The 25480-nt window shown below is 44.5% G+C and overlaps 1 protein-coding gene across 16 annotated transcripts in view; it reads left to right on the plus strand.

Annotated features, from left to right (window-relative positions):
- LPP (LIM domain containing preferred translocation partner in lipoma) overlaps window positions 1–25480 on the plus strand; it is a 331648-nt gene that overhangs the window by 127027 nt on the left and 179141 nt on the right. For all 16 annotated transcript variants that reach the window (XM_064385623.1, XM_064385626.1, XM_064385629.1 and 13 more), the window contains one exon: window positions 20079–20191. In XM_064385623.1, coding sequence (XP_064241693.1) covers window positions 20079–20191 — 113 coding nt within the window. The remainder of the gene's footprint in view (window positions 1–20078; window positions 20192–25480) is intronic.

The raw sequence follows: 25480 nt of genomic DNA on the forward strand, positions 1-25480 counted from the left end.
CTTTCTGGTAAACTTTTTTTTAAATTGGCCTCAGAAAAAAAAAGGGGGAGAACTCTGTGAAACAGACACATTTTGAAAACATAAGGGACAGATTTCTGTATTTTTGACAATGCCAAGGAGGAGGGAGGGAGGGGAGGTCAGTGTGTCTCAGGCAGGGGACGAGGGGAGCCTCTTATCTCTGCGCGAGTGCTTTGAATGCTTCCCATGTCACTGGGAGCCAAAGCGTGTTGCTGTATCTGCCAACGCTGCAGTGGCATGTGCAAAACAAACTTGTTGGGTCTCCATTGCATTGCACAGGGTGTCATGTCTCATGAGTGTCACCGACTGTGAGCTGTGATGACTGACAGCTTGGCAGAGAGCTGGACCTGACCTGCCCTCGCGGTGGCTGAGAGGCCAGGCAGAGCAGGTACTGCCTGAGTTCCTGCCAGCAGCCTTTTTCTCATTATCCTGGTTTTTTGTCCTCATCTAAGCTACTGGTTCGTGTAAGACATGTAGGGAAACATCTGAGGCCTTCTCAAGGACCATTTGGCCAGTGTTGACCCCAGGTCTCAGAGGGAGGGCAGTGGCAGGAGCAGTCCGGAAGTCATCGTAATAAATTGAAGCATTTGCAGCTAGTGTGTGGGATGGGGACAAGCATGTGTGCTTTATCTTATACTTTCAAAAATTTCTTTTTCATTCCAGAACTTGTACTTCTGTGGTCAGCTGGTCTGCATCCTCCCCAGTGGGGCATGCTGGCTGCTTAGGGAAGAGGAGCAAGCCTGGGGCAGGCTGCCCAGCCTTGCTAAGCAAGACCAGAAATCTGTGTGTGTTTAATGGAAAGAAAGTGAAATACTCTAAAATGGTTGTGAGTGCCCAGATTTGTGGTTGCATCCTTAAAGCCATTGCAGGGACAAAATCTTTCTGAAAGCTTGGCTTAGTCCCTGGCTTTGAGGAGACATAAGGGCACTGTTGCATGTGTGGAGGGGAACAGGCACCAATCCAGCTACTCCCGAGTCCGTGCCCTTCCTCTGCTTTTGTGTGTACTGTGATACCAGGGCATGTCTAGTTCATGCAGGGGGACCAGCTCACTTCTGCAGGTGGTAGTTTGACTATCAGTAACAGATCTACTTTCAGATTCATGTGGTTTACTGAAGGGTACAGCCAATCCCCCAAACTGGGATCCTGGACGGCTGGGTAAAAGGTTTAGGCTGATCTGGACTGCTGTGGTTGAGTTGGTGTTGGTACCTGGGTTCATTCAAGTCTTGCTGAGGAGTCTTGGAGACAAGGCTGACTTCAATGTCTTATCCTGGAAATAATCTGTAGAAGAGAGGACAAAAACCCCAACCTTGCAGCTGCACAGAATATCTTAGGAGCAACATCTACTGTCAAAGAAAAGTGAGAAAAGGAACACTATTAATTGTGACTACTTTCAAGAAAATCATAGCGACTGCTGCTTTGCTGTCTTGTCATAAAGGACTTTTTTTCCTTAAAAGTTTAGTAATTTAAGAATTCCCTTGCTATTTTTGTGAGTACCAGTAAGTGATGTTCCCTGGAAATTTTCCCCCAACTCTAAAAATACCACCCCAGGGCTTACAGAAGTGACTCAGTTTGGGAAGTCAACACCAAGCACTTCCTCAGCACAGCCTGGCAGCCCCCCAGCTGGAGTGCACAACTTCTTCAAAACTGCTAATTGGTTGTTAATCTGCAGTACAGTTGGGCTTCTTTTTGAAAACTGAATTCCTGTTGCTCATTCTGACCTTCCTGTCATGTTAGAGATGGTGGCACAGGGGGCAGAAGAGGCTGAAGCACAGTTTGAGTCTGGAAAGTTGTAATTGGTATTTTGAGGTGCCACCTTTTCTCTGGTTAACAAGCTCATCGAATGACCCCAACTGACAGATAGATGAAATGCTTCTAATTGCCATATCTCACTGTCCTGGGACCAAGATTATCTCACAGACCTTGCTTTTGTAATTGGGTCCTTTCTTCCTTCCCGTTACACTTTTGACATCACTTTTGTATCGGCTGGGCACAAATAGAGCCATTTGTAATTCTTTGTATGGTGCCCAAGGAGAAACAGAGCCTGGCTTACTGAATTAATTCTGCAGGCATAGGGGGAGAATTGCACTGGAGCTCAGGTCTGACACAGCTGTCTTAGGTAAAAATCACTTTATAAAGACAAGAGGCAGTGCATGAGGGAAGTGTGAGTTGGGTAAAGTCACAGCTGGTCTCTGTCTCCTCTGGTATCAGCATGGACAGGATACCATGCACTTGTACCAGATAATGCATGAAGCATTGCAGTATCTTCCTCATCTTCTGCTTAGTCCATTCAGTGCCTTAGATTTGAATTAAATTCACAACTGATCTCTTCTTGTTAACCCATCCCTGCCCACAGTGATCCAGCAGAGTCTGGCACTGTGACCCTTTTCTGCAGCCAAAAAATGAGTTGGGTTTGTAGCAGGAGAACATTTGACCGACTTCTCTTGGTGCATCAGGTGCTCAGCCTGTGTGTGTGTAAAAATGGGACATAGGCCCTCAAGAGGGAGAGATGACCTTGTGGCAGCAAGGGCTGGTGGATCTCTGGCTGCCAGAGCTCTAGGTTTTGTTCAATTGTTTACATCCTTTATTAGGGTCAAGAGTCTTTCAGACTTAGCTGCAGGAACGATTGGTTTGGCCGAACCTGAAAACTTAGGATAATTAAAACATTTCTCCATGCCAGTAAATCATACTTATTGGATAGACAGAAAATACTTTCAATTTAGCAGCTAATCCGACACAAGGGATTTGATGCGTGACCACAGCTGAGATATTTCCTGCAAACAGAGTTGGACTTTTTAAACAAGAAATCTCCCAATCACCATGATTCCATTCTGAGTTTATGGTGTTTTCCTGAGATATCATGGAGACAAACTAACAGAGGGTCCATTTGCCTTTTTATGCTTTCTCATGTGGGAAGACCATATATTATTCCTGTTTCTGGTGCACATTTAGCACTGCCTCTCGGCATCCAAAAGCACTCTGGCTAATGATCCCTTTTGCCTCAGTGAGAATGTGTTTTGTAACTGCAGTAGGGAAACAAATAAAAGAGAAATAAAGTAGCAGGGTGACTATTTTGGGAGATGAGCTTTCGCTTGGTATGTTGATTTTCCGAGGAGATATGGCACATCCAGTACCTCGTGTAAGTTGACCATCCAGCATGGCATGGGACTGTGGAGTGGGAATATTCCATTTTAAGACTCTGTTGGGCAAGACATGGGCTCGTGTTTGATGAATGTTGCCAACTATTTGAAGTGCTGTGAATTCGACCTGTGAAACTGGAGGCGGAGGTGACACAAGTAGGAGAATCTGGACCTAAATGTCAGGGCCTAAAGGTCACTTTTCATCAGAGCAAAGTGCAGTTGTCACCATGAATGTGGGGCTGCAGGAAGGGCATTGTGAGGCTCCCCTTCTATTTGATCTGCTGCTACTTGACCAAATATGCTTAGTTTACACTAAGGCCAGAGGGTTTTTTGTCTGAAAAACCTGTTTAGCTAATGTGCTTCTGATCTTAGGACTGAAACTCCCCCTTTTTTGGCTCTTTTTGGGCTTTTTTTCCCTTGTGGTCCAAGAGCTGTGAAGAAGTTTCTGGGCATTTGGACAGTGACTGAGATAAAACTGAAATCAGACCTTTCTCGTGCAGCAGTTCTGGCTCCATCATGCCCAGAGTAATGAAAGCTCTTTATGAGAGGAGCTGGAAAACTCATGAGGCATGAGAAGGAGCAGGAAGATGCATCTTATTTCTCTAAGCATTTAATTGCAAAATCTTTTCACTGCTTATTAAAATGATTAGTCAAGACTATTGGAAGGCAGTGAATGTCTATTTGTGGGAACTAGGGAAGGTTTGATCGTGTCAGATTTCTTACCTCCTTGTTTTCCTTCTCTATTGCAAATGGTAAGTGATTAAAATGAGGGCATGTTTTGAAAAGAAGGTTTCTAAAGAGAGCTTGGAGGATTCTGTCCTTGTTTGTTAATTGTTTTGTATGGAATAATCACCATTTGCAAGTGGCCAAGAAACAGCAAAGCATTTGTTTGCTACTCCCAATGCTTTAGCATGCTGTTTGGGAATGGAATATTGGTTTTGTCTGGTTGTCCCTCATTCAGTGGTACTGTAGGGCACATTTTCCTCTGACACTTGTACAGCCCAGATGCTGCTTGGTTAGGTCAGTGATGGCTCCTCTGGGAGGATTTGTATAGAGGAAGACCTGAGGCCAGATACTTCTTGTCAGGGGTGGCCCACTAGAGCTGAGAAAAGGAAGGAAATAAAACACTTCTAGCTTTAGCCAGTAGCTCCAGTTTTTATTTGGAATAATCTGCACCAGGACACAAATGTGTTTACTGTGAAAATGTCAGTTTTATATTGCCATATCGATGTGCTTCTTAAATATTTGTTTGAAAACAGGAGAATGGAGTTTTCTGTCTTTGATTAAATATTTTCCTGTTAAGGTTTGGAAGCTGTGTCCCAGGGGGCTTATTCACATCCTGTACCTCAGCTGTGGGCTGATCTTCATGGGCACGGGATTTGTTTCACGGTTGGCTGGCGTGTGGAGATCAGGGACTGCTGGAGTCTCAGTGGGAGCTGTGTGCTTGTAGCTCTCATATGAGTTAGCAAGTGGAGTAAAGCTGGGAGCACTTTATTATCTTCAGGTCACCCTGTTGACTCCAGTGAATGTCACTGATCACAATTTTGTCACTTCCTAGTCACCCTGTGTGTGCTAGTAATGTTAAGAAGGCATCTTAGGCCCAAAGGGGGTTCTCATTGAACTGCTCAGATCTTAGGATCAGGAGCACGGTGCTTTCAGTGCAGGTGGGCTGGTGGATTTGTATGGGGCAGCTGCACAAAGCCCTCCCTGGGGGCTTGGGATGTTGCTTTTAACATAGTGGAGAAACCTGATGCATTTCTCATGATCTTGACATGTTCTTCATCGACATTGGTACCTGATGAACGAAGCATTGCCTCTCAGACTCCATTGACACGTCGTCTGTTGCCTGTCATCTCATAAATCTCCCTGGGAAGCTCTAAGTAAACACCCCTGGGTGGAATCAGCAGGTCATTTTTGTGGCATTTCTTGTCAACTAAACAATAAGTCATTAAAAATTTAGTGACTATTTTGCTCTGGAGAGGAAAAAAAGAGAGCTGGCGCCTGTCTTTCAAGTTTCTGTCTTGTTTGGCGATTTTTGTTTCATTTTGGAGATATTTTTATGTTTTATTTTGAAGGAAATCAGGTTGATAAACTAAAAGAAAGCCATCTTATTACGAAAAGCTCGAGTGCTTCTGAGAACATTTAAAACAAGGATGACTAGAAATGACCTTTCCATCCTGAAGCGAACTTTGAGCGTATTCTCCCTTTGGCATTTCTAATGATAGACTTTCCATCTGGTCTTTGCTTAAAAGCTAAGATGCAGCTTGTTTTTTTTCACATAAAACTGTACATACTCTAAAATTAATCCTCTTGATCATTTCACTTCAGGGAGAGGAGTGCAGAAACACTGGGAATATTTGCTTGTTTTTGGCAACTCCAGTCCTCCTGAGAGCAGATTCCTTTTGTCCCAAATAAAGTGGGTTCTGATTTCAGGGAACCCTGGATTTCCCTCTGCTTAAATTTGGGGAGATTATACCCTCTAGAGGAGATTTTTAATGAAAATTGAAGAGATGTCAGTGGCTCTGGTGGGATCTGAATCAGTGGGGAGGGGTTTGTGGTTATTTCAGCTACCGTGGGCAATACTGTAATTTCTAACACTGGGAATTCCCTACTCCCAGTTTCCTGTAATGATTCCCCAAAGCTGAATGTACAAGAGGGAAATCCTAGCAAAATGAATGCTTCAGGGAAGAATTGGGGATCTCCTGAGAGCTACCAATGCAACCATTTAGCCTAATTTCAGCAGAATCTTTGGGGAAAATTCATAAACCAATCCTTCTGCTTAGCAAAGCGTTCCAGCAAATGCCTAATTTGATACAAGCTTTGTGAAGGCCCGTGGGACATAACATTTAAGAATGCACTTGAACTTAGAGTGTAACTGAGACCCTGCTGCATGCAAGCACGTGCATGCAGGAGGGGGGATGTTTCTCCAGATCACATGTAGGAACATCAGACAGCAGATTTTAAATTTTTTTTCTTCCTTGTAATGCTGATTGCCACTGAAGTGTTTCTCTCGGGTGGTTTTTTGTTTTTGGGTGGGTTGGGTTTTTTTCCTTTTCATCCTTCTATTCAATGAAATGCTATAAAAATACATGTAGGTGGGAGATTACTGTTGAGCCATCCATTCCTCAAACATTTTTCTGGTGGGAACAGCCAAAAGTAAGTTTGTTAGCAAAGTCACATTTCTATCAGCGCTGCATATGTGGCATGCATAGAAAACAGATTTTCTGAGCATCAAGGAGGCTGCAGAACAGCAGATGTGCTTTGGGGCTTTTGGCAGGTAGATGCTTTGCTGAGGGTATTGGCATTTTTGCTGCAGGTTCTTCTGGTGACCAACTTTATTAAAACAATGGGAGGGAGAAAGGATGTTACGGATAATGGAAGAGAACAATTCTGGCACACGTAGCTTCCTCTTCATAAAGCTGTTTTTCCCTTGAGGCAATATATCTTGCGTCTTATGGGAAGGAAATCTTACAATATAAAAGGAAGTCTGAACTGCTTACCAGTGAATTTAGAAGCGTAGCAGTTGGATTCCTTTCATGAAGAGATAATATGGGGCCTGTTCCAGTATATTAGGGAAGCTTTTTTAAGATGCTTCTCCAAAAATAGGACTCTGGGAATCACTTCTTTAAAATAATATTTGTGGGTGGCTTATGTTAATATTCCCGGAACCTTCGGGGATGTGTGCTCAGCTCTGAAGGTGTTCAGAGAGCAGGAGCAGCAGCAGTCTGTATCTTCAGCCTGGGCTGCAGGGCAGGGGAGGATGGCTTTGTGTTCCTGGGGATGCCTCTGACGTGGGCTGGAGTGGTCCGAGGGCTGTCCTTGCTTCGCTCTCCTGCAACAGCTCCTGAGGGGCTGTTCTGCCTCCAAGAATAGCTGGCACAAGGTAGTGCTCTAATTAGGCTTGCTTCCCTGCGCTGGGAATGACGTGCCTGCTGCCAGCTCTGCTGCCCAGAGGATGCCCCTCTCCACAGACAGCTCCACGGCAAAGAGCTGGGCCCATCCAAACCTTTGCAGCTTCTTAGCCTCACCCCAGTGCTCTTCTGTCTTCCTGTTCTCCACAGTGAAGACAAAGTCATGGGGAGATTTTCTGTGAGTAGCACAAAAGGTGAAGTGCAGATAACTTCAGTAGGCATAGCCAAGTGAGGGTATTTTATGTTTTAGCAAACTAAAAACAGTGAACAAAAAAAAAAGGGAAAAAAGTGTCTAGAATCCTTCCAAAGAAATTCTGCAGAGTACATAATTGAAGGGGATTTTTTTGATAAAGGCTAAATTGTGTATGTGCATGAAAAATTCATCAGGGAATTTAAACCATTTCCAAACCACATAAAACATTAAACATTTCAAGCTCAGGAGTAGCTTGAATATGGCGTGCATCATCTCAAGCTTTAAGCAGTCATCTGATTTTTCTCTTGCAAATGTTAAATATATAGTAAACGAGAGCCAAAGTAGTTTTTATTTGCTTTCTCATGATGACTGTGGAGCCTTGAAAGGTTTTGCTGACTGACCTGACACACACCTTTGTTTACCTCTCTTGGCTAGATGATTTTAGCTGCAGTGTTTTGAAGAATGAGGGAAGCATCTACCAATGCTGCAGTCACAGTGTCCCATTCTGTGCTTGTGATGAGCTCCAGCCTTGATCTTTTGTATGAGTGTGTTTCAAACTAGCCTGCTGAATCCAATGAAATTAAAGATTTTAATCAATCAAGATGCTAATCACCCCGACATGATGTGATATGCATTGCCTGATAAGGATATATGGAGTAAATCTCATAGTCTTGTGAAAGTAGAGAGTCCTATTCTTTAAAAAATCATCAACATCCACATTTAGGTTTTGGCCAGATGGGTTACTGGATTTTAAAGCTAGGTCATGTCTGTATTTTTAAATCTAAAATTTGTCCTTTCTGTAGAAATATAAATAGTGGCCAATTTCAGAACATTCTCAAATGCATTCTCAATTGTTTCTTGTTTTATTGACAGCCCAGGTGCCCGAAAATACTGTGTTTTCTCTTTAAAGGAAATTGTTACCCACTTGAGTGTCTTTCATCAGAGAAATCTGACTGTCATTGTTTAAATCCTCTAGGAATGAGCTTTGCTTTTGCATAAAGCAGTCACCTTGGATGACTGCGTGCAGCAAGTCATGCATTACAAAATTGCAGTGTGAGTTTTCAAAACCTGCTTCTCTTGAGTTTCATGTAAGCACCAAAGGAGGGAGTTTCTCCTCTTCTCTAGGAAAACACTCAGGCCATGACTCTAGTTTGGCTCTCTATGCTTAAGATGGTCATAGAATAATATCACAGAATTACCAAATGGTTTGGAAGGAACCTTAAAGATCATCTCATTCCATCTCCTCTGCCATAGGCAGGGGCACCTTCCACTATCCCAGGTTGCTCAAATCCTCATCCAGCCTGGTCTGAAGCACTTCCAGGGAGTCTACAATCTCTCTAGGCAATTTGTGCCAGTGCCTCACCACCCTCACAGTAAAGAATTTCTTTCACATATCCTTTCTTTCAGTTTAAAGCCATTACCCCTTGTACTACCACTACATGCCCTCATGAAAGTCCCTCCCCAGCCTTCCTGTAGGCCCCCTTTAGGGACTGTAAGGTGTTCTTGGCTCTCCCTGGAGCCTTCTCCAGGCTGAACAATTAAGCCTGTCTGCATAGGAAGATATGCCAGCCCTCTGACCATCCTCTGCACCCTTAGATATCTCTGTGTGCACCCTTGCCAGGGCAGAGAATGTGCTTTCCCCTTGTTACACTGTAAGAACACCACGTTGGCAAGCAGCACCATGACCTTCCCATTGCTTCACTTGGGACTAGAAAAAGGCAAAAGGAGTAATTGTAGCCCACAGTGCCAGGGCACTGCTTAGGTCATGGGGGAGATGCTTCTGTCTTTGCTGTGATTCATGAAGAAGACAGAGATGTTGGCTAGAAAATTCTCAGAGCTGATAAGCAGCTCTGAATAATGTAGGCTTCATGATTCATCATAAAGCCTCAGCACACTGGGCATTTCTGTGCATTAAAATAATTTCCAAGCAATGAACCTTCCTGGTGTCTCTCTGGCTGTTTGCACTTGCTGATAATGTCAACTTGGAAGTCATTCTGCCTGCATCATCCTCTGTGTGATGGAGGAAAAGGCCTACTCTTTCCAGCTCACTGATAAAGGAGTTCTTGTTAGGTGGTGGGATGGACCATCCCCTCTTCTCCTGTGCTGCTCAGCACTCTCTCCTTGCCCTTCACTGCTCCAGGCACGTGCCTGTGGAAGCACGAGGAGAGATGTGTGTGTGGCAGTGGGTAATCACTGTCCATCACCACTGGCATCAGCAGCCCTCCAAGTGTGACAGAGGCTTTTGTCATCAGAGAAGATTTATCCTCTTCTCGTCCTCCCTGAGCACACACTCAAACGATATATCCACTTTAATTGTTTTCTGAGAGGTTATTAATATTGGAGTGGGGATTTAGAATGAAGATCAATCATTAATCTGAAAAGGATAGATTTGCACTCACCTGTAGCAAAGCTGGAAAATAAATTAGAACAAAAGAAAATTGAGAGAGGTTCCCCACCTAACCTAATTTAATTTTTTGTTTAACTAAAATTGTCCCAGTAGCAGTTCTGAGGGAAAACCAAACCTCAGACTGAAGATTTCCAAAGACCAGCCTAGAAGCTGTAGCAATGTGTTGCTACAATTTGTTACCCTTTTTTTCCACAACATTTTATTTTAAGAATAAAGTCTCTGGCTTTTCAAACAAAACCACAATCTTAGCAGAGGATTTCAATTTTCTTCCGCATTATTCCTTTTAACAATATCCGCAAATATTTCAGTAATTTGTTTTCTGTCGGTTAAATAGAAAACTTTTAATTCAGTCTGGGAGCAATCTCACCCAGGTTTCTCTACAGCAAATAGTGCTTTTGGTGTGGTGTGTTTCATGGCAAGGGCACCCTCTCAGTTGCTCTGGGCTGATGCCAGACCCTTTTTCTCTGGAAGGGAGGCACCATATGCTGAGCAGAGTTACAGTAAAACTGCTGGTTTTATTGACTGCTCTCTCAGAATGGTCAGAAGGTTAAAATGTGTGCTTGGGTAGCTACAGTGTCATAGCCATTCCTGCTGGGAAAGCCGTATGGGAGCCACGCTCCCCAAAACCAGCACAAGTTCCATGCTGCCACTGTTTATCCCTGCTTGTATTCTGAGGATAGGCAGTCTGCCTGGGTCACTCTAGGGAGTGAATTCTATCATCAGTGTCCTGAATGGGAATATTCTCATCCTTGGGAAGTCCTTTTTGTACCTCTGTTATTTACCTCTTCCTTGCTCATTTCAAGGAGCTCCTGATGGGAAATGCTGTGTCTCCTCTTGTTTTCCCCACCCCAGTGCTCTGGGCTCTGACTAGACAGAAGAATGGGGTGGTTCTTGGTAGCAGATTTTGTGGAATATGGAAAAATACATGTAGTTACTTGTCTAAAAGGTCAGTTTAGTGTGTTTTTTTCCCCTAACCAATTACTTTGTTGAATTATGCAAAAGTGTAAATTTTAAAGCATTTCTTGTCACAATGTGGCAATAACTGCAAGTATAAGTGGGTGTAGTAACTTTGGAGTGTTGGAAAATGGTCTTTGGTACAGAATGCTTTTTGAATCAGTGTTTTAGTGTGCAGTTCATCTCAAGAGAAAGTCTGCATCATCTTCATTTGTTTTCTTCTCTACTTTCTCTGTTATCAAGAAGTACAGTAGAAAGGATATAGAGCACCTCCAGGTAGCACCTCCTACCCAGGTAAAGATATAACCCTCCTTTTTTATTTTCTTTTGATTTCAATCCCAAGTTTGTTCCATGTTCTAGCTAGTCTACATGGGACATTTCTAGTAAGTACCAGCAAAAGGAACCAATCCACCACTACTCCATATAAATATATATATATATATATATATACACATTTATATGTAGAGCTAGAAATCATAGAATTTTTTAGGTTGGAAAAGATCATCAAAATCATCAAGTCCAGCCATTAACCTAACACTGCCAGGTCCATCACTAAAGTTTGGATATGGAATATTGTTATTTATTTTGAAAAGAATATGATAGCGGTGGATTCTATGTATCTAACAATTTAATTTTATCTTAAATTATCTTCAGGGATTAAGGATGTAATTTACTATTCAATGTTACACTAGTGAATTAGAAAGCAATTAATTTTATAGCAGAAAGAAAATCAAGATGCTTTTCTGCTCCCGAGCAGCACTGACTAACTGCAGTGGAAGGAAGAAATCCAGTGCTGTTTGTATGGGTGTAAACAGTGAACTGAGATACGTTTGATGAAGACACATTTTGCTTTCATCTTCCAAGTCTGGATGTTTGTAAGTGTGACATAGGGAGGGGTGGCAAAGAGGATGGGAGGACCCAGAGGATGAGTGACCCAGTTTGGAAACTAGTCCATGGGGATTTGTTTGATCAGCTCATCTGAGCACTGCACTTGCCTTTCCTGCTTGGTGGTTTTGCTTCAGTCTCTCAAACCAGAAGACTCAGTGAAGAGAACATCTTGAAGGGAGGTTGACCCCCTCCTCCAGGAATGATCTGCTTATGGCAGTGGGTTTGGTTGTCCCTCTCCTTTGCATGCTGGGTAAAGAGAATGGATCCAGTCCTCCAGATGTTCTGCAGCACAGGCCACTGCTGACTCCGAGGCTCAAGCCAAGGCTGCAGCACATGGGTTTCCTCTGTCTGCTCAGATTGCAACTCGCCCCCAAAATGAGAAAACAATACAAAAACAGGCATAGGCAAAGATAAATCCAGCATTGCTTAAAACTGTTGGCTGTAGCTTCCAAAGCTTGAGGAAGTCCCTTGGCGGTGAAGAGCTCTGAGAGATGGTTTTTTGGGATCTGTGCAGTGTTTTGTATTTCATCACTAGGGACAGAGAGGGTTTGTTTGAAGATAAGTTGTGTCTTAAGGACATGGTCCCCATCTTCCCTGTCTGCTGCCTCAGGGGAGAAGGCTGACCAAGTAAACAGACTTACTTTCACTGTGCTTTGCAGCAGCAGCCAGGGAAAATGAGGTCCTAATCCAGTAGCATAGTTCATTTTTTTCAACTCTTCACAACAGCCCTCTAATAAATTAATGCATATGTCAACTTTTGTCAGAAGCTCTTAGCAATGAACAAATGAGTTCAACACCATAATCTAATAAACAAATAGATAACCTGTTCCAGTTTGTTCTGAGTGAGGTGGTGATTCCCTTGTTGAGTTGTTTCATGGACCCTCCACTCTCAGAGGAGAGGGATGGTATGTGGGAGTGCAGCCCATTTCCTCTCCAGGACAGGGTTTTCTCTTCTGACTTCACTGCCCTGATTTTCACTTGTTTACATGGAAATCTCTCCTCTATTTTCTGTCATTGAAAAAAAAAAATCATTCAGAATTACTTTTGTCCCTATTATTGGATCTGAGCAGCTGCAGCTGACAGTGAGATCTCATTGTACTAGTTGCTGCACAAGTAAGATGAAATCATGCTCACTTCTACAAATAAACATTGCAGAGCAGGCAAAGCAAAGCTTTTCATAGTGGTGGACAGAGACACAGTGGGGTTAAGTGACATCCCCCATGCTCTAAAAGAAGTCTATGTCAGGGAAGAGTGCTTAGGGCTTTTTTGTTAAATCTAACTGTTCTTCTTCTGTCTTCTACTTTAGCAGAGATTTTTATTGAGGTTTTAAGGTTCCATGGACTGTTTCTTGCATCAGTTCAATTTTAGTCCTTCATTAAGCTTTAGTAAAGGGCTGTTGTGTTTTCCATGAGTCACATCTATGGCAGAGAGTTTGGTGTGGGGCATTAGATGGAGTGCTCTCCCCCACAATTATATGGAAAAATAAGGTAAAGATTAAAGTGCAGCCTTCTGTCAACGGCTTTGTGTGTTGTAAGCCTGATGTGTAGGAAGCTCTGCTGATGTGCATGTGGGAGGACAATCCAACAGAGGTTGTACCTGCCTGCTCCTCCCTGCCACCACTGGGGCTGCAGGAGCATTGCCTGGGATTTGCTAGGAAGGATAGGACTTGGTGTCCACAGCCACCAGCTGAATGGAAACAGTCTCATCAAAAAAACCCCACTGTTTTCACAATGAGGGGCATCCAATGTGGTAAAGCAGCTGAGATTTTACATAATTTGGGGAACTGAATCCTTATCTCCTACCCTCGTGCTAATTACTGCCTTTGGGGCATTTTGGGAGGGAGATCATCACTTCTGAGTGAAGGGAGTGGAAGGGATTTCCCTCATTGGTGAGCAGAGCTGGAGTGAAAGCTCTGTGTACAGAACACTAAAGACATTTAGACTGTTTGTACTAAATTAAGTCACTCATTAAAAGCTGCATCAGTTGCAGTGAGCATGACTTAGTGTGCCAGTGCTGCTCCTTTTAACAGTCATAAACTTGTGGGCACAAACTTGCAAGGGGTCCAGTCCCACTGGCTATGCCTGAGTGGTGGTAAAACCTCTTGAGAGGGAGTAAAAAATGGCTTTTGAGCTGCTGCCTCAGCTCAGACCCAGATGTCAGAGCAGCCAGTGCTGGATCTCCCCACTGGCACTCTCCCACGTGGCTCCTCTGTCCCCACCAGAGTCTCATCTGCTTCTCCTGAAAGCTTTAGTACCTTATTCTGGCTCTAGTAACACTGGAAGAAGTCCAGAGTGATTCCAGCAGAGCTATTTTGGATTTGCATTTGCAGGAGGAATTGTACCTAGAGGTTTTAAGTTAATCGCACGGTCATTTTTCCTCTGTATATTTAACCACTGAGGTTAATTAACATTTCAAAGTTTCACAGGCTGCTTCTTCCATTATCTCAGCCAGCTGTGGTGAAAGGCGGTGTGGCAAGAGGGTGGTAGTCTGACTGGAGTTGTGCAGATAGGAAAATTGCTGGGAATTGTTTCCAGCGAATCCCGGGGGTTTAAATAGTTGGATGGCAGGGTGAAGGTGGAGGTGAGCATGAGTAGGCTGCCATGGTACACATTTCCTATTGACTTTCCATGTAGTAAACAAAATTACCAGATGATTGTTGGCATGAGGTGGGTTTGGGTTTGTTTTTTTTTTTAATTTAAAGAGAATATTTTAAGCAGGACTGCGATGCATAGTCCTGAGCTGTAGGGGACTAATGTTCCTGTCCTCCAGCTGGGAGAAACTAATTCAACATCTTGTGTTGTAAACACTCACTCATTTTAACTGATTACACCTCCAATGTTCCTCAAATCACTAAAATTACTAATTGCTATTCCTTACACATCAGAGAGTGAATCCTGAATAATTAACCCCAAATAAAATTAGATGAATTGGCCCTTTTAATTAGAATCCCTGCTGCTGTTTGTTCTGAGCTTCCTTTTCTTACTGTTAAGAGACTTTTAGAATGATTAAAACTGTTTAAGACTTAAACAGCCAGTGACCTTTTAATACAATGTAAATCCATAAAAGCAATATTTCAGCTAGCAGGTGGTGAAGTAAATTTTCAGTGCAACTACCTGACAGACTCAGTATTCCTTTTTTAAATGCTGAGGATGAAATTAGCCAGTGTGGAGTTTTTTTCTTCCTCATGCTTATTAATACAGTAGCTGATTAGCACAAGTAGTTCAAATGGTAGGATTAGTGATTGGTAAGAGTGGTAATTTAAACAGTGCTTTGGGTTGGTGGAGCTGCTTTATTTTAGGAATCACAGGCCAATGTTGTATATTTAGGTGGCTTGTGGAGCTGGTGTGTCATTATGCAACAGTTTCCCCTGCACTGACGTGGTGTCAGTGACTCCTCACAACATGGCTGGGGCCAAAACTTGATTTTAATTGTGTGTTTTCCTTGCCTAGTGATGTGTATTAAGTACAGATGCTGCAGGAAAACGTTCACTTTGGGAAACTTAGTAAGATGTTCACGCCTAGCAGGCACCAGGTCACATCTAGCTGAAGTCTTCCATAAAAATGCTGTGGTGTCACTTTGCAGTAGGAAGTTTCCCAGACCACGTAGTAATACTGGGATATTCTGCAGGCTCCTGCAATGGGCACTGTGGATTACAGGTTCATGGTAGCCTCCATCAACAGGGTTTTAGCCTAGTGCTCAATGAATTAGGGTTTAGGCGTAAATAGCAATTGTTTCAATGTCAAAAGCTTTGGCTTTCTGCAGTAGAAGTAAATACTTGACCTCAGTCTGCTCAGTACTTTGCCAAGTGGAGTCTGGATGAGAATGAAACACATCAGTAGGGGTTCACTCCATCACTATGCTTAGTCTGGTCTCTGAGTCAGGGCTGAGCTGTGTCTCAGGTGATTCAAACTGATTCTGAACCAGCTTCAGAATCAGAAATTATCAAGATTATAATCAGAAAGGGTAATTTTTGCTTGGAAGGAGAAAATTGAAATCCGCATCTGACATGTATTGTCCTCAGATGTCAGTCAGAGATCTGGAAAGATCACTGTAAGCCCAGTTTTTTTTGTTTAATAGGTTTCATTAACTTATATTTATGTTTCAGTGAAAATTATGGTGTTTTGCTTTTTCATGTTTCTCTGTGCTTTTGCCCCAAAGAGTCTCTTTTGCTGAACATGTGAGCCCTTCTTCAAGTCTAGAAGTTTCAAAGCCACGAATCTTTATGTCTAAACAACTGTGTCTGTCAAGGAGGGAGGCAGTTACTCTGCTACAGTTCATTTGTTGGCTGGCAGATATATCTCCTAAAAACAAAGACTTGAGACATGAGCCTGATCCAGCAAAAAATGAAGTGCACTTAAAATTTTAAAGGTTAGCCTGTAAGTGAGAATGGTGTTTGCTGCAAGAGACACGATGTTTTTCTTAGCTTGTACTTGTACCCAGAAGGCATCAGGCAGCCAGTGGCAAAAATTTTGTGAGTTTCTGTTCACCCTGACAGGTTTGTACTGATGTAGGTGTCTGTTAGGGCTTTGAACAATTTTACATTTGTGTACTTAAAAGTGTAAGAGTGAAATGTTTAAAGCTCCTTGCAATGTGTGAGAGGGGTAATTTTGGGGCGGAGAGGGGTAAAACCTTGCAAGTGCATCTGCAATGTCACAGATTTGATCAAAGCCAGAAGCCAGGCCAGGGAGGCATCACTTCTGCCAGTGGCTCTGCTATTGCTCCCCAACATAACCATGATGGACTCACACATTTCTGCCTAATTACCTGTATTTACAACATGCAAGTTTTCTATTGCTCGGGGTGGGCCCGAGGGTGGGGTTTTTATTACAGGGCTGGCAGTCCATCCCTGGTGGCTGCAGCGGGTGATGCAGGAGCTGCACGGGTGCTGAGGGAAGAGCTCAGGGCTGTGGTTTCACAGCACATTGTGCTGCTGTATCTGAAATAACTGAGCTGGGCATGTGTCTCACTGCACAGCTCCTTCGTAGGTTGACTCATGGTCTTCACAGCTGTATGAAGGGGGAACGAGTAGCTGGTGGAACAAGGACTGTTTTCTCTTAAACATATGATAACAGGTAGAGATTTCTCATTGTAAGAGCTGAAGGCAGTTTGCGTCTTGGTATGATTTCCTACCTCCATGGAGAGACTTGCCATTGGAAAGCAAGTCTCTTCACCTGCCTTGAAGTACAAATTGCTTTCTGGAGGTGCCTTGATACCTCTCTGTTGACAGAACTCAGTGCAGTCACTCTCATAATCTGAAATACATCCAAGTGTTCAGGTTGAGGTCAGGTGAAAGTCAACCAAAATGCTGGTCTTGGTGCTGAACACTAATCAATATTAATAAGCCTTTTGCCCATTTTATCCTTTATTCACAGAGGGACAGCCTGGTTAAATCAGTCAGGAGAGAGTGAATGCTCAGGTGGGATGTGTTCTCCACCAGCCCATGGTTAACTGGTGACCCCAGAGCCCCATTCTGCTGGGGCTGCTGGTGCATCTGTGCAGACCAGGCCAGTCCCTTGCCCAGATGGCTCCCACCTCTCTCTGTGACACTGAGGGTGGCCAGCAGTGGGGACAGTGATGTGCTTTGCCTAGACATGGACTTTCCTGCCTCCTCCCACAGCTTGCCCAGATCTAAGTGAAATCTGACTTGCAAAGCTCTGGGGGTGAGAGAAGGCCCCAAAGGTGCTCTGTAGGGACGCTGTGCCTGAAGGGAGTGTCAGCTGGCTTTCAGGTTCTTTTTATCTTTTGCTCCCTCAAACCTAGACGTGTTTCTTCCCCAAATAATCTAGAATCATGTGCTGTTGAGGACACGGATTTTGGTCTTTGTATGCTTCTCTCTCTGCCGGAGGGAGAATTCCAGCAATGCCAATAATAATAATGCAGGGACAGCTTTCCCTTCTGCATCCAAGGGAATATTCTCCTGTGAGTGCAGTGGGAACAGCACTGGGTCCTGTGGCTGTGTGTGGGAAAGAGGAAGGCGCAGTGGCAGAATAAATAACTAAAGCTGTGAAGGAGAAAGGTCCATCTGTTCACAGAGGACCAGGAAAAGGCCAAACATCTGCAAGGTCCCCCCAGTTCATCAGGCATCTGCTCTCTGCTTCCCAGTCTAAAAACCTTCCCACTTGTGGGGAGAGTGGAGCCAGCAGCTTATCTAACACAGGATGGAGTCAGCAGAGCTGGGCTGGGATGTGGTAGAGCCAGCTGTCTCCTACTGCAAAAAGTGTTTTCTTCCAAACTCTAGGAGAGAGCTCTTGTCCTTTGCTCTTTTTCTGAAAAGTCTTGCCAATGTTTTTTCTTTTTTTTTTTTTCAAGAGAAGTGGGTCTTCCAAAGGGGCAAAAATGGTATTTTGTTTATGTTTGTTCTAACAATCGTTGTTAGATGCAGACTTCTGATTATGCAGAAAATCTGCCCCTTTCCCTGTCTCATCTCCTCCAGCACATTCTCTACCTTGATTTTCCTTAGGTGTTTTGAAGGGTTGTAATAAAGCAAGAGTGTCTGACTAATGTGCTGTGCAGGGAGATCAGTCTTTGGCATCGGAGCCAGGACTGACTGAGAAACATCATCTAAAGCATAATCTTGAGAAGTCTGTGTTTGCTGGAGTTGAATTTGTTTGCAAAATCATGTTGGCTTGTTGGAGGGTCATTTACAGAGCAAAGGAGAAAAGTTTAAGAAGCACTCAAATATCCCAGCATTTTTTAGAACTAACCCCTTAGATATTAATTTCAAAATCTCTCTACTTTTCTTTTTATTTTGTATTGTATTTCATATAATTTGAAATAAAAGATTGGATTAATTATAGGGCGATGAGGAGGATACTGCAGATATTATTGGACATAATTTTTTAAAAAATCAATCCTGGACTCTATAATAGCATGAGCCAGTGGGTTTCATGGGATTTTATGTATTGGAGCAACATGATTGTCTTAAATTAGTTTTCAGTGTGTTGTTTTTGAGCCTCTGTATTTAGGACAATACTTTCTTAGGGATTCAGAAGGGGGTTTTTGAGTCCCATCCATGCTCATTTGGGGGAAAATGGGAAGAAATTACTTTCCTGGTAAATAACATCTCTGAAAGTCCTAGGGGAAGTTTTTGTCTTTCACAGAGTGATTTGAAATAGAAGAGAAAAACTTCCAAGGGCTGTGGACCCATGTGCTTCCCATGGCAGAGAGCATGAGTGTTGTGCTGGCAGTGCTGCCCAGCTGTGGCTGTGCCTGGTCTGGGCTGAGCCTGGGGCTTTAAACCTGGGTATAGGTGGCCCAGAAGGTTGCAGGTCACAGTGGTTTGGCTCAGCACCTTCCTGAGTGGTTTGGAGCCTGCTCCTTGGCATTTAGGGGTGGTGCTGAGGGCTGCTGGCCTGAACGCAGTGTGATGCTGCATGGAGATCTGGAGGGTCAAGTAGGGAGCTCATATTTCCTTCCAAAAGCAACAGTTCCTATATATGTGAGATATCACACTTTTATTAATCTGAAACCTTCCATCCCAGATGTTGCACACACAAGAGCCAGCAGCAAACAGCTCTACTTGCAGCATCAATCTTCATAAGAAGAAATAAAATCATACCAAAGTGGTCCAAATTGCAAGCAGCTGCCTTCCCTGGAGACAAATCCAGTGCAAATGGCAAATGCTTTTTTTTCCCACCATTAGGAGGTGCTTTCAGAGCTTGATGTCCTGCTGCCTGCAGCCTGTGCTCCTTTGTCCTTGTTTTCTTTCTCCTTTGGGGTCCTACATCCCATGAAATTCTCAAGGAGAACTTTTCTCTGCTCCCACCTCCCATCTCTATGCTAAGCTGGATGGCTTCACAGCCAGTATTTCCTGCTTTGTCTTCCCATCAGCACTTCTGGAAGATTAACATGAGCAAGTTGTATTCTAGAAATTTTGTACATCAGCCCCCTTGTAAAAATCCTGAGTTAGGAGAGGAGATTCATGTGTGCTTGCACCTGACCCATCTATTGTCACTGAGAAGAGGATGTGATCTTCTTCACATGGAGCTGTGAAGTCCCTATAGGAAGAGAAAGATGCAAAGAATGTGTCTGCCTGCCAGCAGCAGGGATGCAGGAGATGGGCTGGCCTGGATTCTGGGCTCCAGCTCCAGCCCTCTGTGTGTCTTCTGCAGCAGGAAATCCCTGCTTTTGGACAGCACCTGATGCTGTCTTTATAGGGGTCAAGAAGAGCTGGCATAGTTTAACATGAGGGAAGTGAATTGCATGGGATCCATTGCAAGGTTAGACACAGGGTGTTCATTAGTGCAAGTTTTGTGGTTGCCTGTGGTAGGTTTGAGATGCGACTTGGATCTGTGGAGCTGCTTGTTGGTGCCTTCAGGCTTTGTGGCACAACACTTTTTGCTGTGGAATCTGAGCAGCCCTAAACCATCTGCCAGTGTTACTGAGCTGTGTAGCCATTTCCTGAAGCAGTGAGGGGTGAAGCTGAGCATTTAATGGTCAAATAATGTGTTATGTCCTGTGCCACAAAACCGATGGGCAGAGCTAAGAGTATTGTGGAGTTCCTCCTGATCATCCACGTCATGATGTGGGGAAATGCTGCTGAGTTTAAATTCTCCCATTCTCTCTCCTAGGGGACTTTCTTCCTCCCCCACCCCCTCCTGTGGATGACCTTGGGAACATCACATCATCACAAGGTGCCTTTCCTCCCCCACCCCCTCTGGATGATGTTACTTACAATGTACAGGTAAGAAGACAATAATTTTGTCATTTGTGCAGAACAGATCCAGAAATTGCGGAAATTAATGAATGATAATAAAATGAGGTGGCAAAATTCTGGTTAAAAATCATGGGTCAGGAATAATGAAGTCAGCTTTAGCAAGCTGTGTTTCCCAAGCAGGGAGTATTTCCATTGAAAACTTGCTGGGCTATTAAAGGATTTTTCCCATCCGGCTTGAATTAGAAGACTAATTGCCTTATGTCGTTGTGATGGCGGATGGGAGTGGAACCTTCCCAGAATGAATTGTTTTCTGGAATGGCCATCTCCTTCCATGGACTGTGGAGAGACTTTAGGGCAGTAATCTGATCCTGAAAGTGCTTTGTTTAGATGACTAAAATTAAGTGAAGCAAATAAGCCCTGGCCCAAGCTGCAGTGATGTAATTGAGACCCTTTTCACCCTCTTTTTGCTGACTTGGATCTCCTAGATTGGCCACCTGGATGAAAATGCAACTTCTAAGATGCATCAAGTAATACTGGCATGTCCAAACCGAATATGGACGGACCTTGAGCGCCTTTGCAAGATATGGACATTTTTGTGCAGGTCCTGGAGTGCCAGGTTTAGGTTTGCTCAGGCACATTCTGGAGAAATGCATTCAGACTTCTGGGACAAGGCAGTCAAGGTGATCAAGGAGTGAGGAGCTGATCTTCCCAGTGGAAAGCAGAAGCGTTTGTCTTGTTAGCTGAGCAAAAGGAAGGCTGAGGATGAATCTGGTTGCAAATTTGAAATACACTTGGGGAATAAGCCTGTATTTCAGCTCTGTGTGGGCGTTGGTGCAGGAGCAGAAGAGGCTGAGCTTGCCAGAAGTACCTCCGTGCTGGTGTTTAGAAATTTTCTAAGCTCTGGGGCTCCAAAGATCTGGAAGAGCCTTCTGTCAGAAGCAGTGAGAACAAAGAGAGCATGGTCTGGGTTTGAGGCTGTTGAGAGTCGTGTAACCACATATCCACAGACATGGGGCTGCCCTTGATGGCCCTGGAAGATTGTGGCAGTCCTGCATCCCTTGGTGGGTTTGAACATGAGAGTAGGCCAGCAGGCAGGCATTAAACTGGATTCAAAGGACTTGACTTGGTTTCTGACCCTCTCACCAACTCTAGACTCACTTTGTGTGCTTTGTGCCTTGGGGAAAACAAAACACTCCCCTCCCTCCTGGGTTTGCTGGGATCTCTTGCCCAAGGCAGGGTGTTCATATGCTATGGCAAAACCTCAGCCTTTCCTGAAATGGGTTCAGTGTTGGAAGCAGCCTTTGAGCAGGAAGGAGTTAATGGGGATTGTGCTCTCCCTTGCCAGGAAAGGCTGCAGCAGTCAGGGACATTGCCAAGTGCAGAGCATGGCTTTTCCCAGCCTTGGGGGAATGAAGTAATTCCCCAGCAAGTGTTGTTCTGTCTTTTATCTCTGTGAGAAGAGTGGTCCCCGTGGGAGCAGGGGAGCTTCCAGAGTGCCCTGGGAAGCCGTGGAGCAGCAGGCTCCTGGCAGGGGCAGGGCACTGCCTGCATGGAGCCTGCACAGCAGCCTGGGTAGCAGGGAGGGGTCGTGGTGCCCCACAGGATTCCTCAGGGTCAGGCTTCCCTCTTCCCAGGTCACCCAAGGAGAGGGCCTGGTGTGTTTATTGAAAGGAGCTCACTCCTGCCATGGCTCCAGAAGTGTTCCTGAGCCACTCGAGGCTGTCACAGGGATGTGCCCCTTGGTAGAGCCACTCAGCAGGACAGCCCTTCCCTCTGAACTCATGGAATTGCTATGTGTCACACCCTTTCTCTCTGGCTTTGGGAAACTGGGACTGGAGCTGTGTTCAGTGTTGGGTTTTAGCAAGAGCTTGGTTAGAGCAGGATTCCTTTGCATGCTGTCCTGCTCAGAGAAAGTGAGCCTAGCATTGTACCTGAGCAGTCCTGCCTGTCACCATCCCAAATGTACTCTTGTGCAGCAAACAGGGCTCCCTGCCTTTCCCTGTCTTTCATCTGTCATCAGAGAGATCACCTATTCCTCTCCCTTTTCCCTTCCCTTTTTTTTAGGAGATCAGGAGCAGGCAAAAGTCAGGGCTAAAGTCAGGAGCCAGCAGGGTTTTGTGTTGCAAGATCAGCTCTTTATCTTTCAGGAGCAGCAAAAGTCACGCTGAAGCAAGATGTAAAGGCCAGAAGAGAAGGAAAAGGGCAGGTGGTGCTGGAGAAAGCTGCCCAATGCCTTTGTGCATCAAACACAGTAATTTCAGTAATTTTCCCAACTCTGGACAGGCATTCTTGTGCTAAAGGACCAGAATGAATGGTGTCTGTGTTCCTTCTGCTGTGAGGACATGGTTGTCTGAAATCAGGGATCTCGTGAACATGTCTTGTATTGGGCTCCAAGAGGCTGATTTTGCTCTCCAGTGCCAGACCATTTAATTTCCATGCCTCAGTTTCCCCGTTGGTAAATGTAAGCACTGGAGCAGCAGACCCAGTTCCTGAGCATTGCCCAGACCTGAGGCTGCTGTCTGGGTGGTTTGGCCCCTGTGGACCTGGTGAGAGCCCTCCAGACCTGCTCCAGAGTTTGAAATCCCTCTATTCCATCAAATCAGCCATTTTGCATCAGAAATTTCTCTCTGGATGGTGAAGTGCAGATGATAAGATGACAGCTTTTGAGGTGTGTGTGCTGTGGGGCTCCAGGTAAAGCTTTTTATACTAGGTGTTAAGTTGATGAGGACAGCAGGGTGGATGTTTAGTTCATTATCAGTTTGTATGTTACTGTTACCAGAGGGCTGAAAGCTGTACAGATTATTACAGTTTAAGCTGTAGCTTAAGAGCAGCAGTTAAAATAATACCCAGTTTTCATAGACCTGTTTATCTCTGGATCTCTATTTGGACAGTGGAACTGGCCACTTAGGATCAGATCCAAAAAGGTACTTTAGTATCTGACTTATGCTCTGATGGAAATTAGAGGAGGGCTGGATCATAAAATACCTTTGTGATAGATCTGGCATTTTCTTGTAATTTCTGTTTTCCCATCTAGATCCGTCATATTCGGATTCACAGCAGGGCTGTGGGGAGGAAAGGGGAAGGAAATTTAAACTCTTATTAACTGGAATGCCTTTTTTTTTTTTTTTTAGAAATTAAAAAAAAAAAAAAGGGAAAGAAAAGGCAATATTTATTTTTAAAAGAGTATGTTTGGGCTGGGGGAGAGTTGTGTTGGGAAGTTCCCCTTTGGCTGCAGCGGGGGAAGGCAAGGACTTGTTCCCAGAATGGTGGTGAGGGCGTGGTGGTGGCGTGTTTGACAAATAAGGACATGAGCAAAGAGCCTTTTGCCACGTTGGCCTGGGCTCAGTTTGAAAGAGAAAGAAAAAAAAAAAATTTGGACGGGAAGAAAAATGAAATCACTGTTTGTCAAAGGGAAATAGATAGATCTGGGAGGGAGGGACACAGATTTTTATTATGTTTTTGACTTCTGGTTTCAAAACAGGCATCTGCCCAGGCCAGGGAAAGCCAAACTGAAAAACTCTCATCAGCCACCTCTCAAGCACCCTGTTTGCTCACAGAGAGGGACCCTCACTGATGGCTCTGGCAATTTTTTCCTTCCTTGCCAGGCAGGGCTGCACAGCTGTGTGAAAAGCCAGTCCCTGTGCCAAGCCCCATCCTCGTGAAGGCTGTCTCAGGAGTCATGGGTGCCATCGCTTTGAAATGACTGATTCTCTTTAAAGGGGAAGGTCAGAGCCCAGCATTTCATGTTGGGGCAGGATCTGGGTGGCTCAAGGCAGAAGTGACCCTCAGCTGCCAACTTGCCAAGGGCCACCTTGGGAAAACATCCATTTAGAGATCTCTACTACTCACCTGCACATGCTGCATCTGCAGATGGGTCTGATTGTCTTTTGGGATCTGAGATGCTGCCACAGCAAGAGGATTGTGTTGAGATGGGATGGCACCTCTTTCCCAGCAACCCCCAGCTGTTATCAGTGCGGTTTCTATTGACAGGCCACAAAACACTTGACAAAAGAAATACCACGCTCTTCCTGGTAAGGCAGCTGGAGCAGAGAAAGTGCTTTGCCTAGGTCATCAGGCTGACCAGTAGCAGGCTAAAAATAAGACTGAGATCTCCTGTGTCCCAAAGCAATTCTGCCTGCTACATCCCAGAGCCTCATTACTGTAATAATTGCAAATTAATGACTAAACACCATCAGGGCCTGAACATAGGAACAATTTGGGATACATCAAAGCAGATGTGAAGAAGTGGCTTTGGGTTGGGGGTTAAAGTGAAGAAAAAAATCAGACTTTGAATAATTGCATGAAGAGCAATATAAAGAATTTTTATATACCAGTTCTTGTTATTGCCATCTATGTTTGGAGGGGCTGCAGGACTGCAGGGTCCAGTGATATCATCCTGTTGTGATGTGCAGGAAATCAGCCAAAGGGCTCGAATTCCTATTGCCAAGGAGTTTTGGAAGGGGAGAAGCTGAAGCGCGTTCTGGAGGCGTGCAGGGCTGTTCCGGGGGGACCTGTCTCACTTCTCCTCAGTGCAGGGAGAAGGTGGGAATGTGTTGATAGATGCAGAGCCTCATCCTTGCTGGGAAGAGGCTGCCAGGTGTTTCACCGTCTGACTCCACTCCCCGCGAGCGGCGGCGGCAGTGCCTCTGTGGGCTCTGACTCACTGCCTGAAGGAACAGCCAGGACACAGGAATTGTTTTGGGTTTTTTTCTTTTTTTTAAAATTTATTTCTGAATTTTGGGTGCTTGGTGTATAGCTGGGGAGGAAAGAGTATGAATTTTGCCATTGGGGGTTGCTGCCTTATATAGCTCATCTCCTGTTCAGAGGCTGGGCTCTGCCTGCTGCTGCTGCTGGGCTTGCTTTAAACCACCTGCCTTTTAATGTGTGGAGAAGCTGAAAAGGCCAAAGAGAGCAGAACATGTGTTCAGCCTCCCTCTAGTGCTAGATTTTGTTAATCATCGGGATTAGTGGCCTGGTTGTAGGTGCTTGCTGGCAAGGAATGTTGGTACCACGGGGCAGCTCTCGCTGCTGGCGGGGCTGCCTGACTCCAGGAGGGATCAGTAACTCCCAGAAATTCTGTAAATAAATGCAGTCTGTGTGCATTGCTTGCCATTTGAGATCCAGCTTTTACAGATTTCTGTGACTTCTAACCTGATTTATTAAAATCCATGTGATAAGCATCTGCCTTTTATCTAAATTGAAGCTGTGTCCAACAGTAAAAATAAATTACCTGGTTATGTTAACCCTTTTACTCAAATCTTGGCTTTGTAGGAATGCTTTTTATCTGTTTCCTTCCTGCCTTCCTTGAGAAACAGG

The sequence above is a fragment of the Passer domesticus genome, chromosome 11 (genome assembly GCF_036417665.1).
Source record: "Passer domesticus isolate bPasDom1 chromosome 11, bPasDom1.hap1, whole genome shotgun sequence".
Taxonomy (NCBI): domain Eukaryota; kingdom Metazoa; phylum Chordata; class Aves; order Passeriformes; family Passeridae; genus Passer; species Passer domesticus.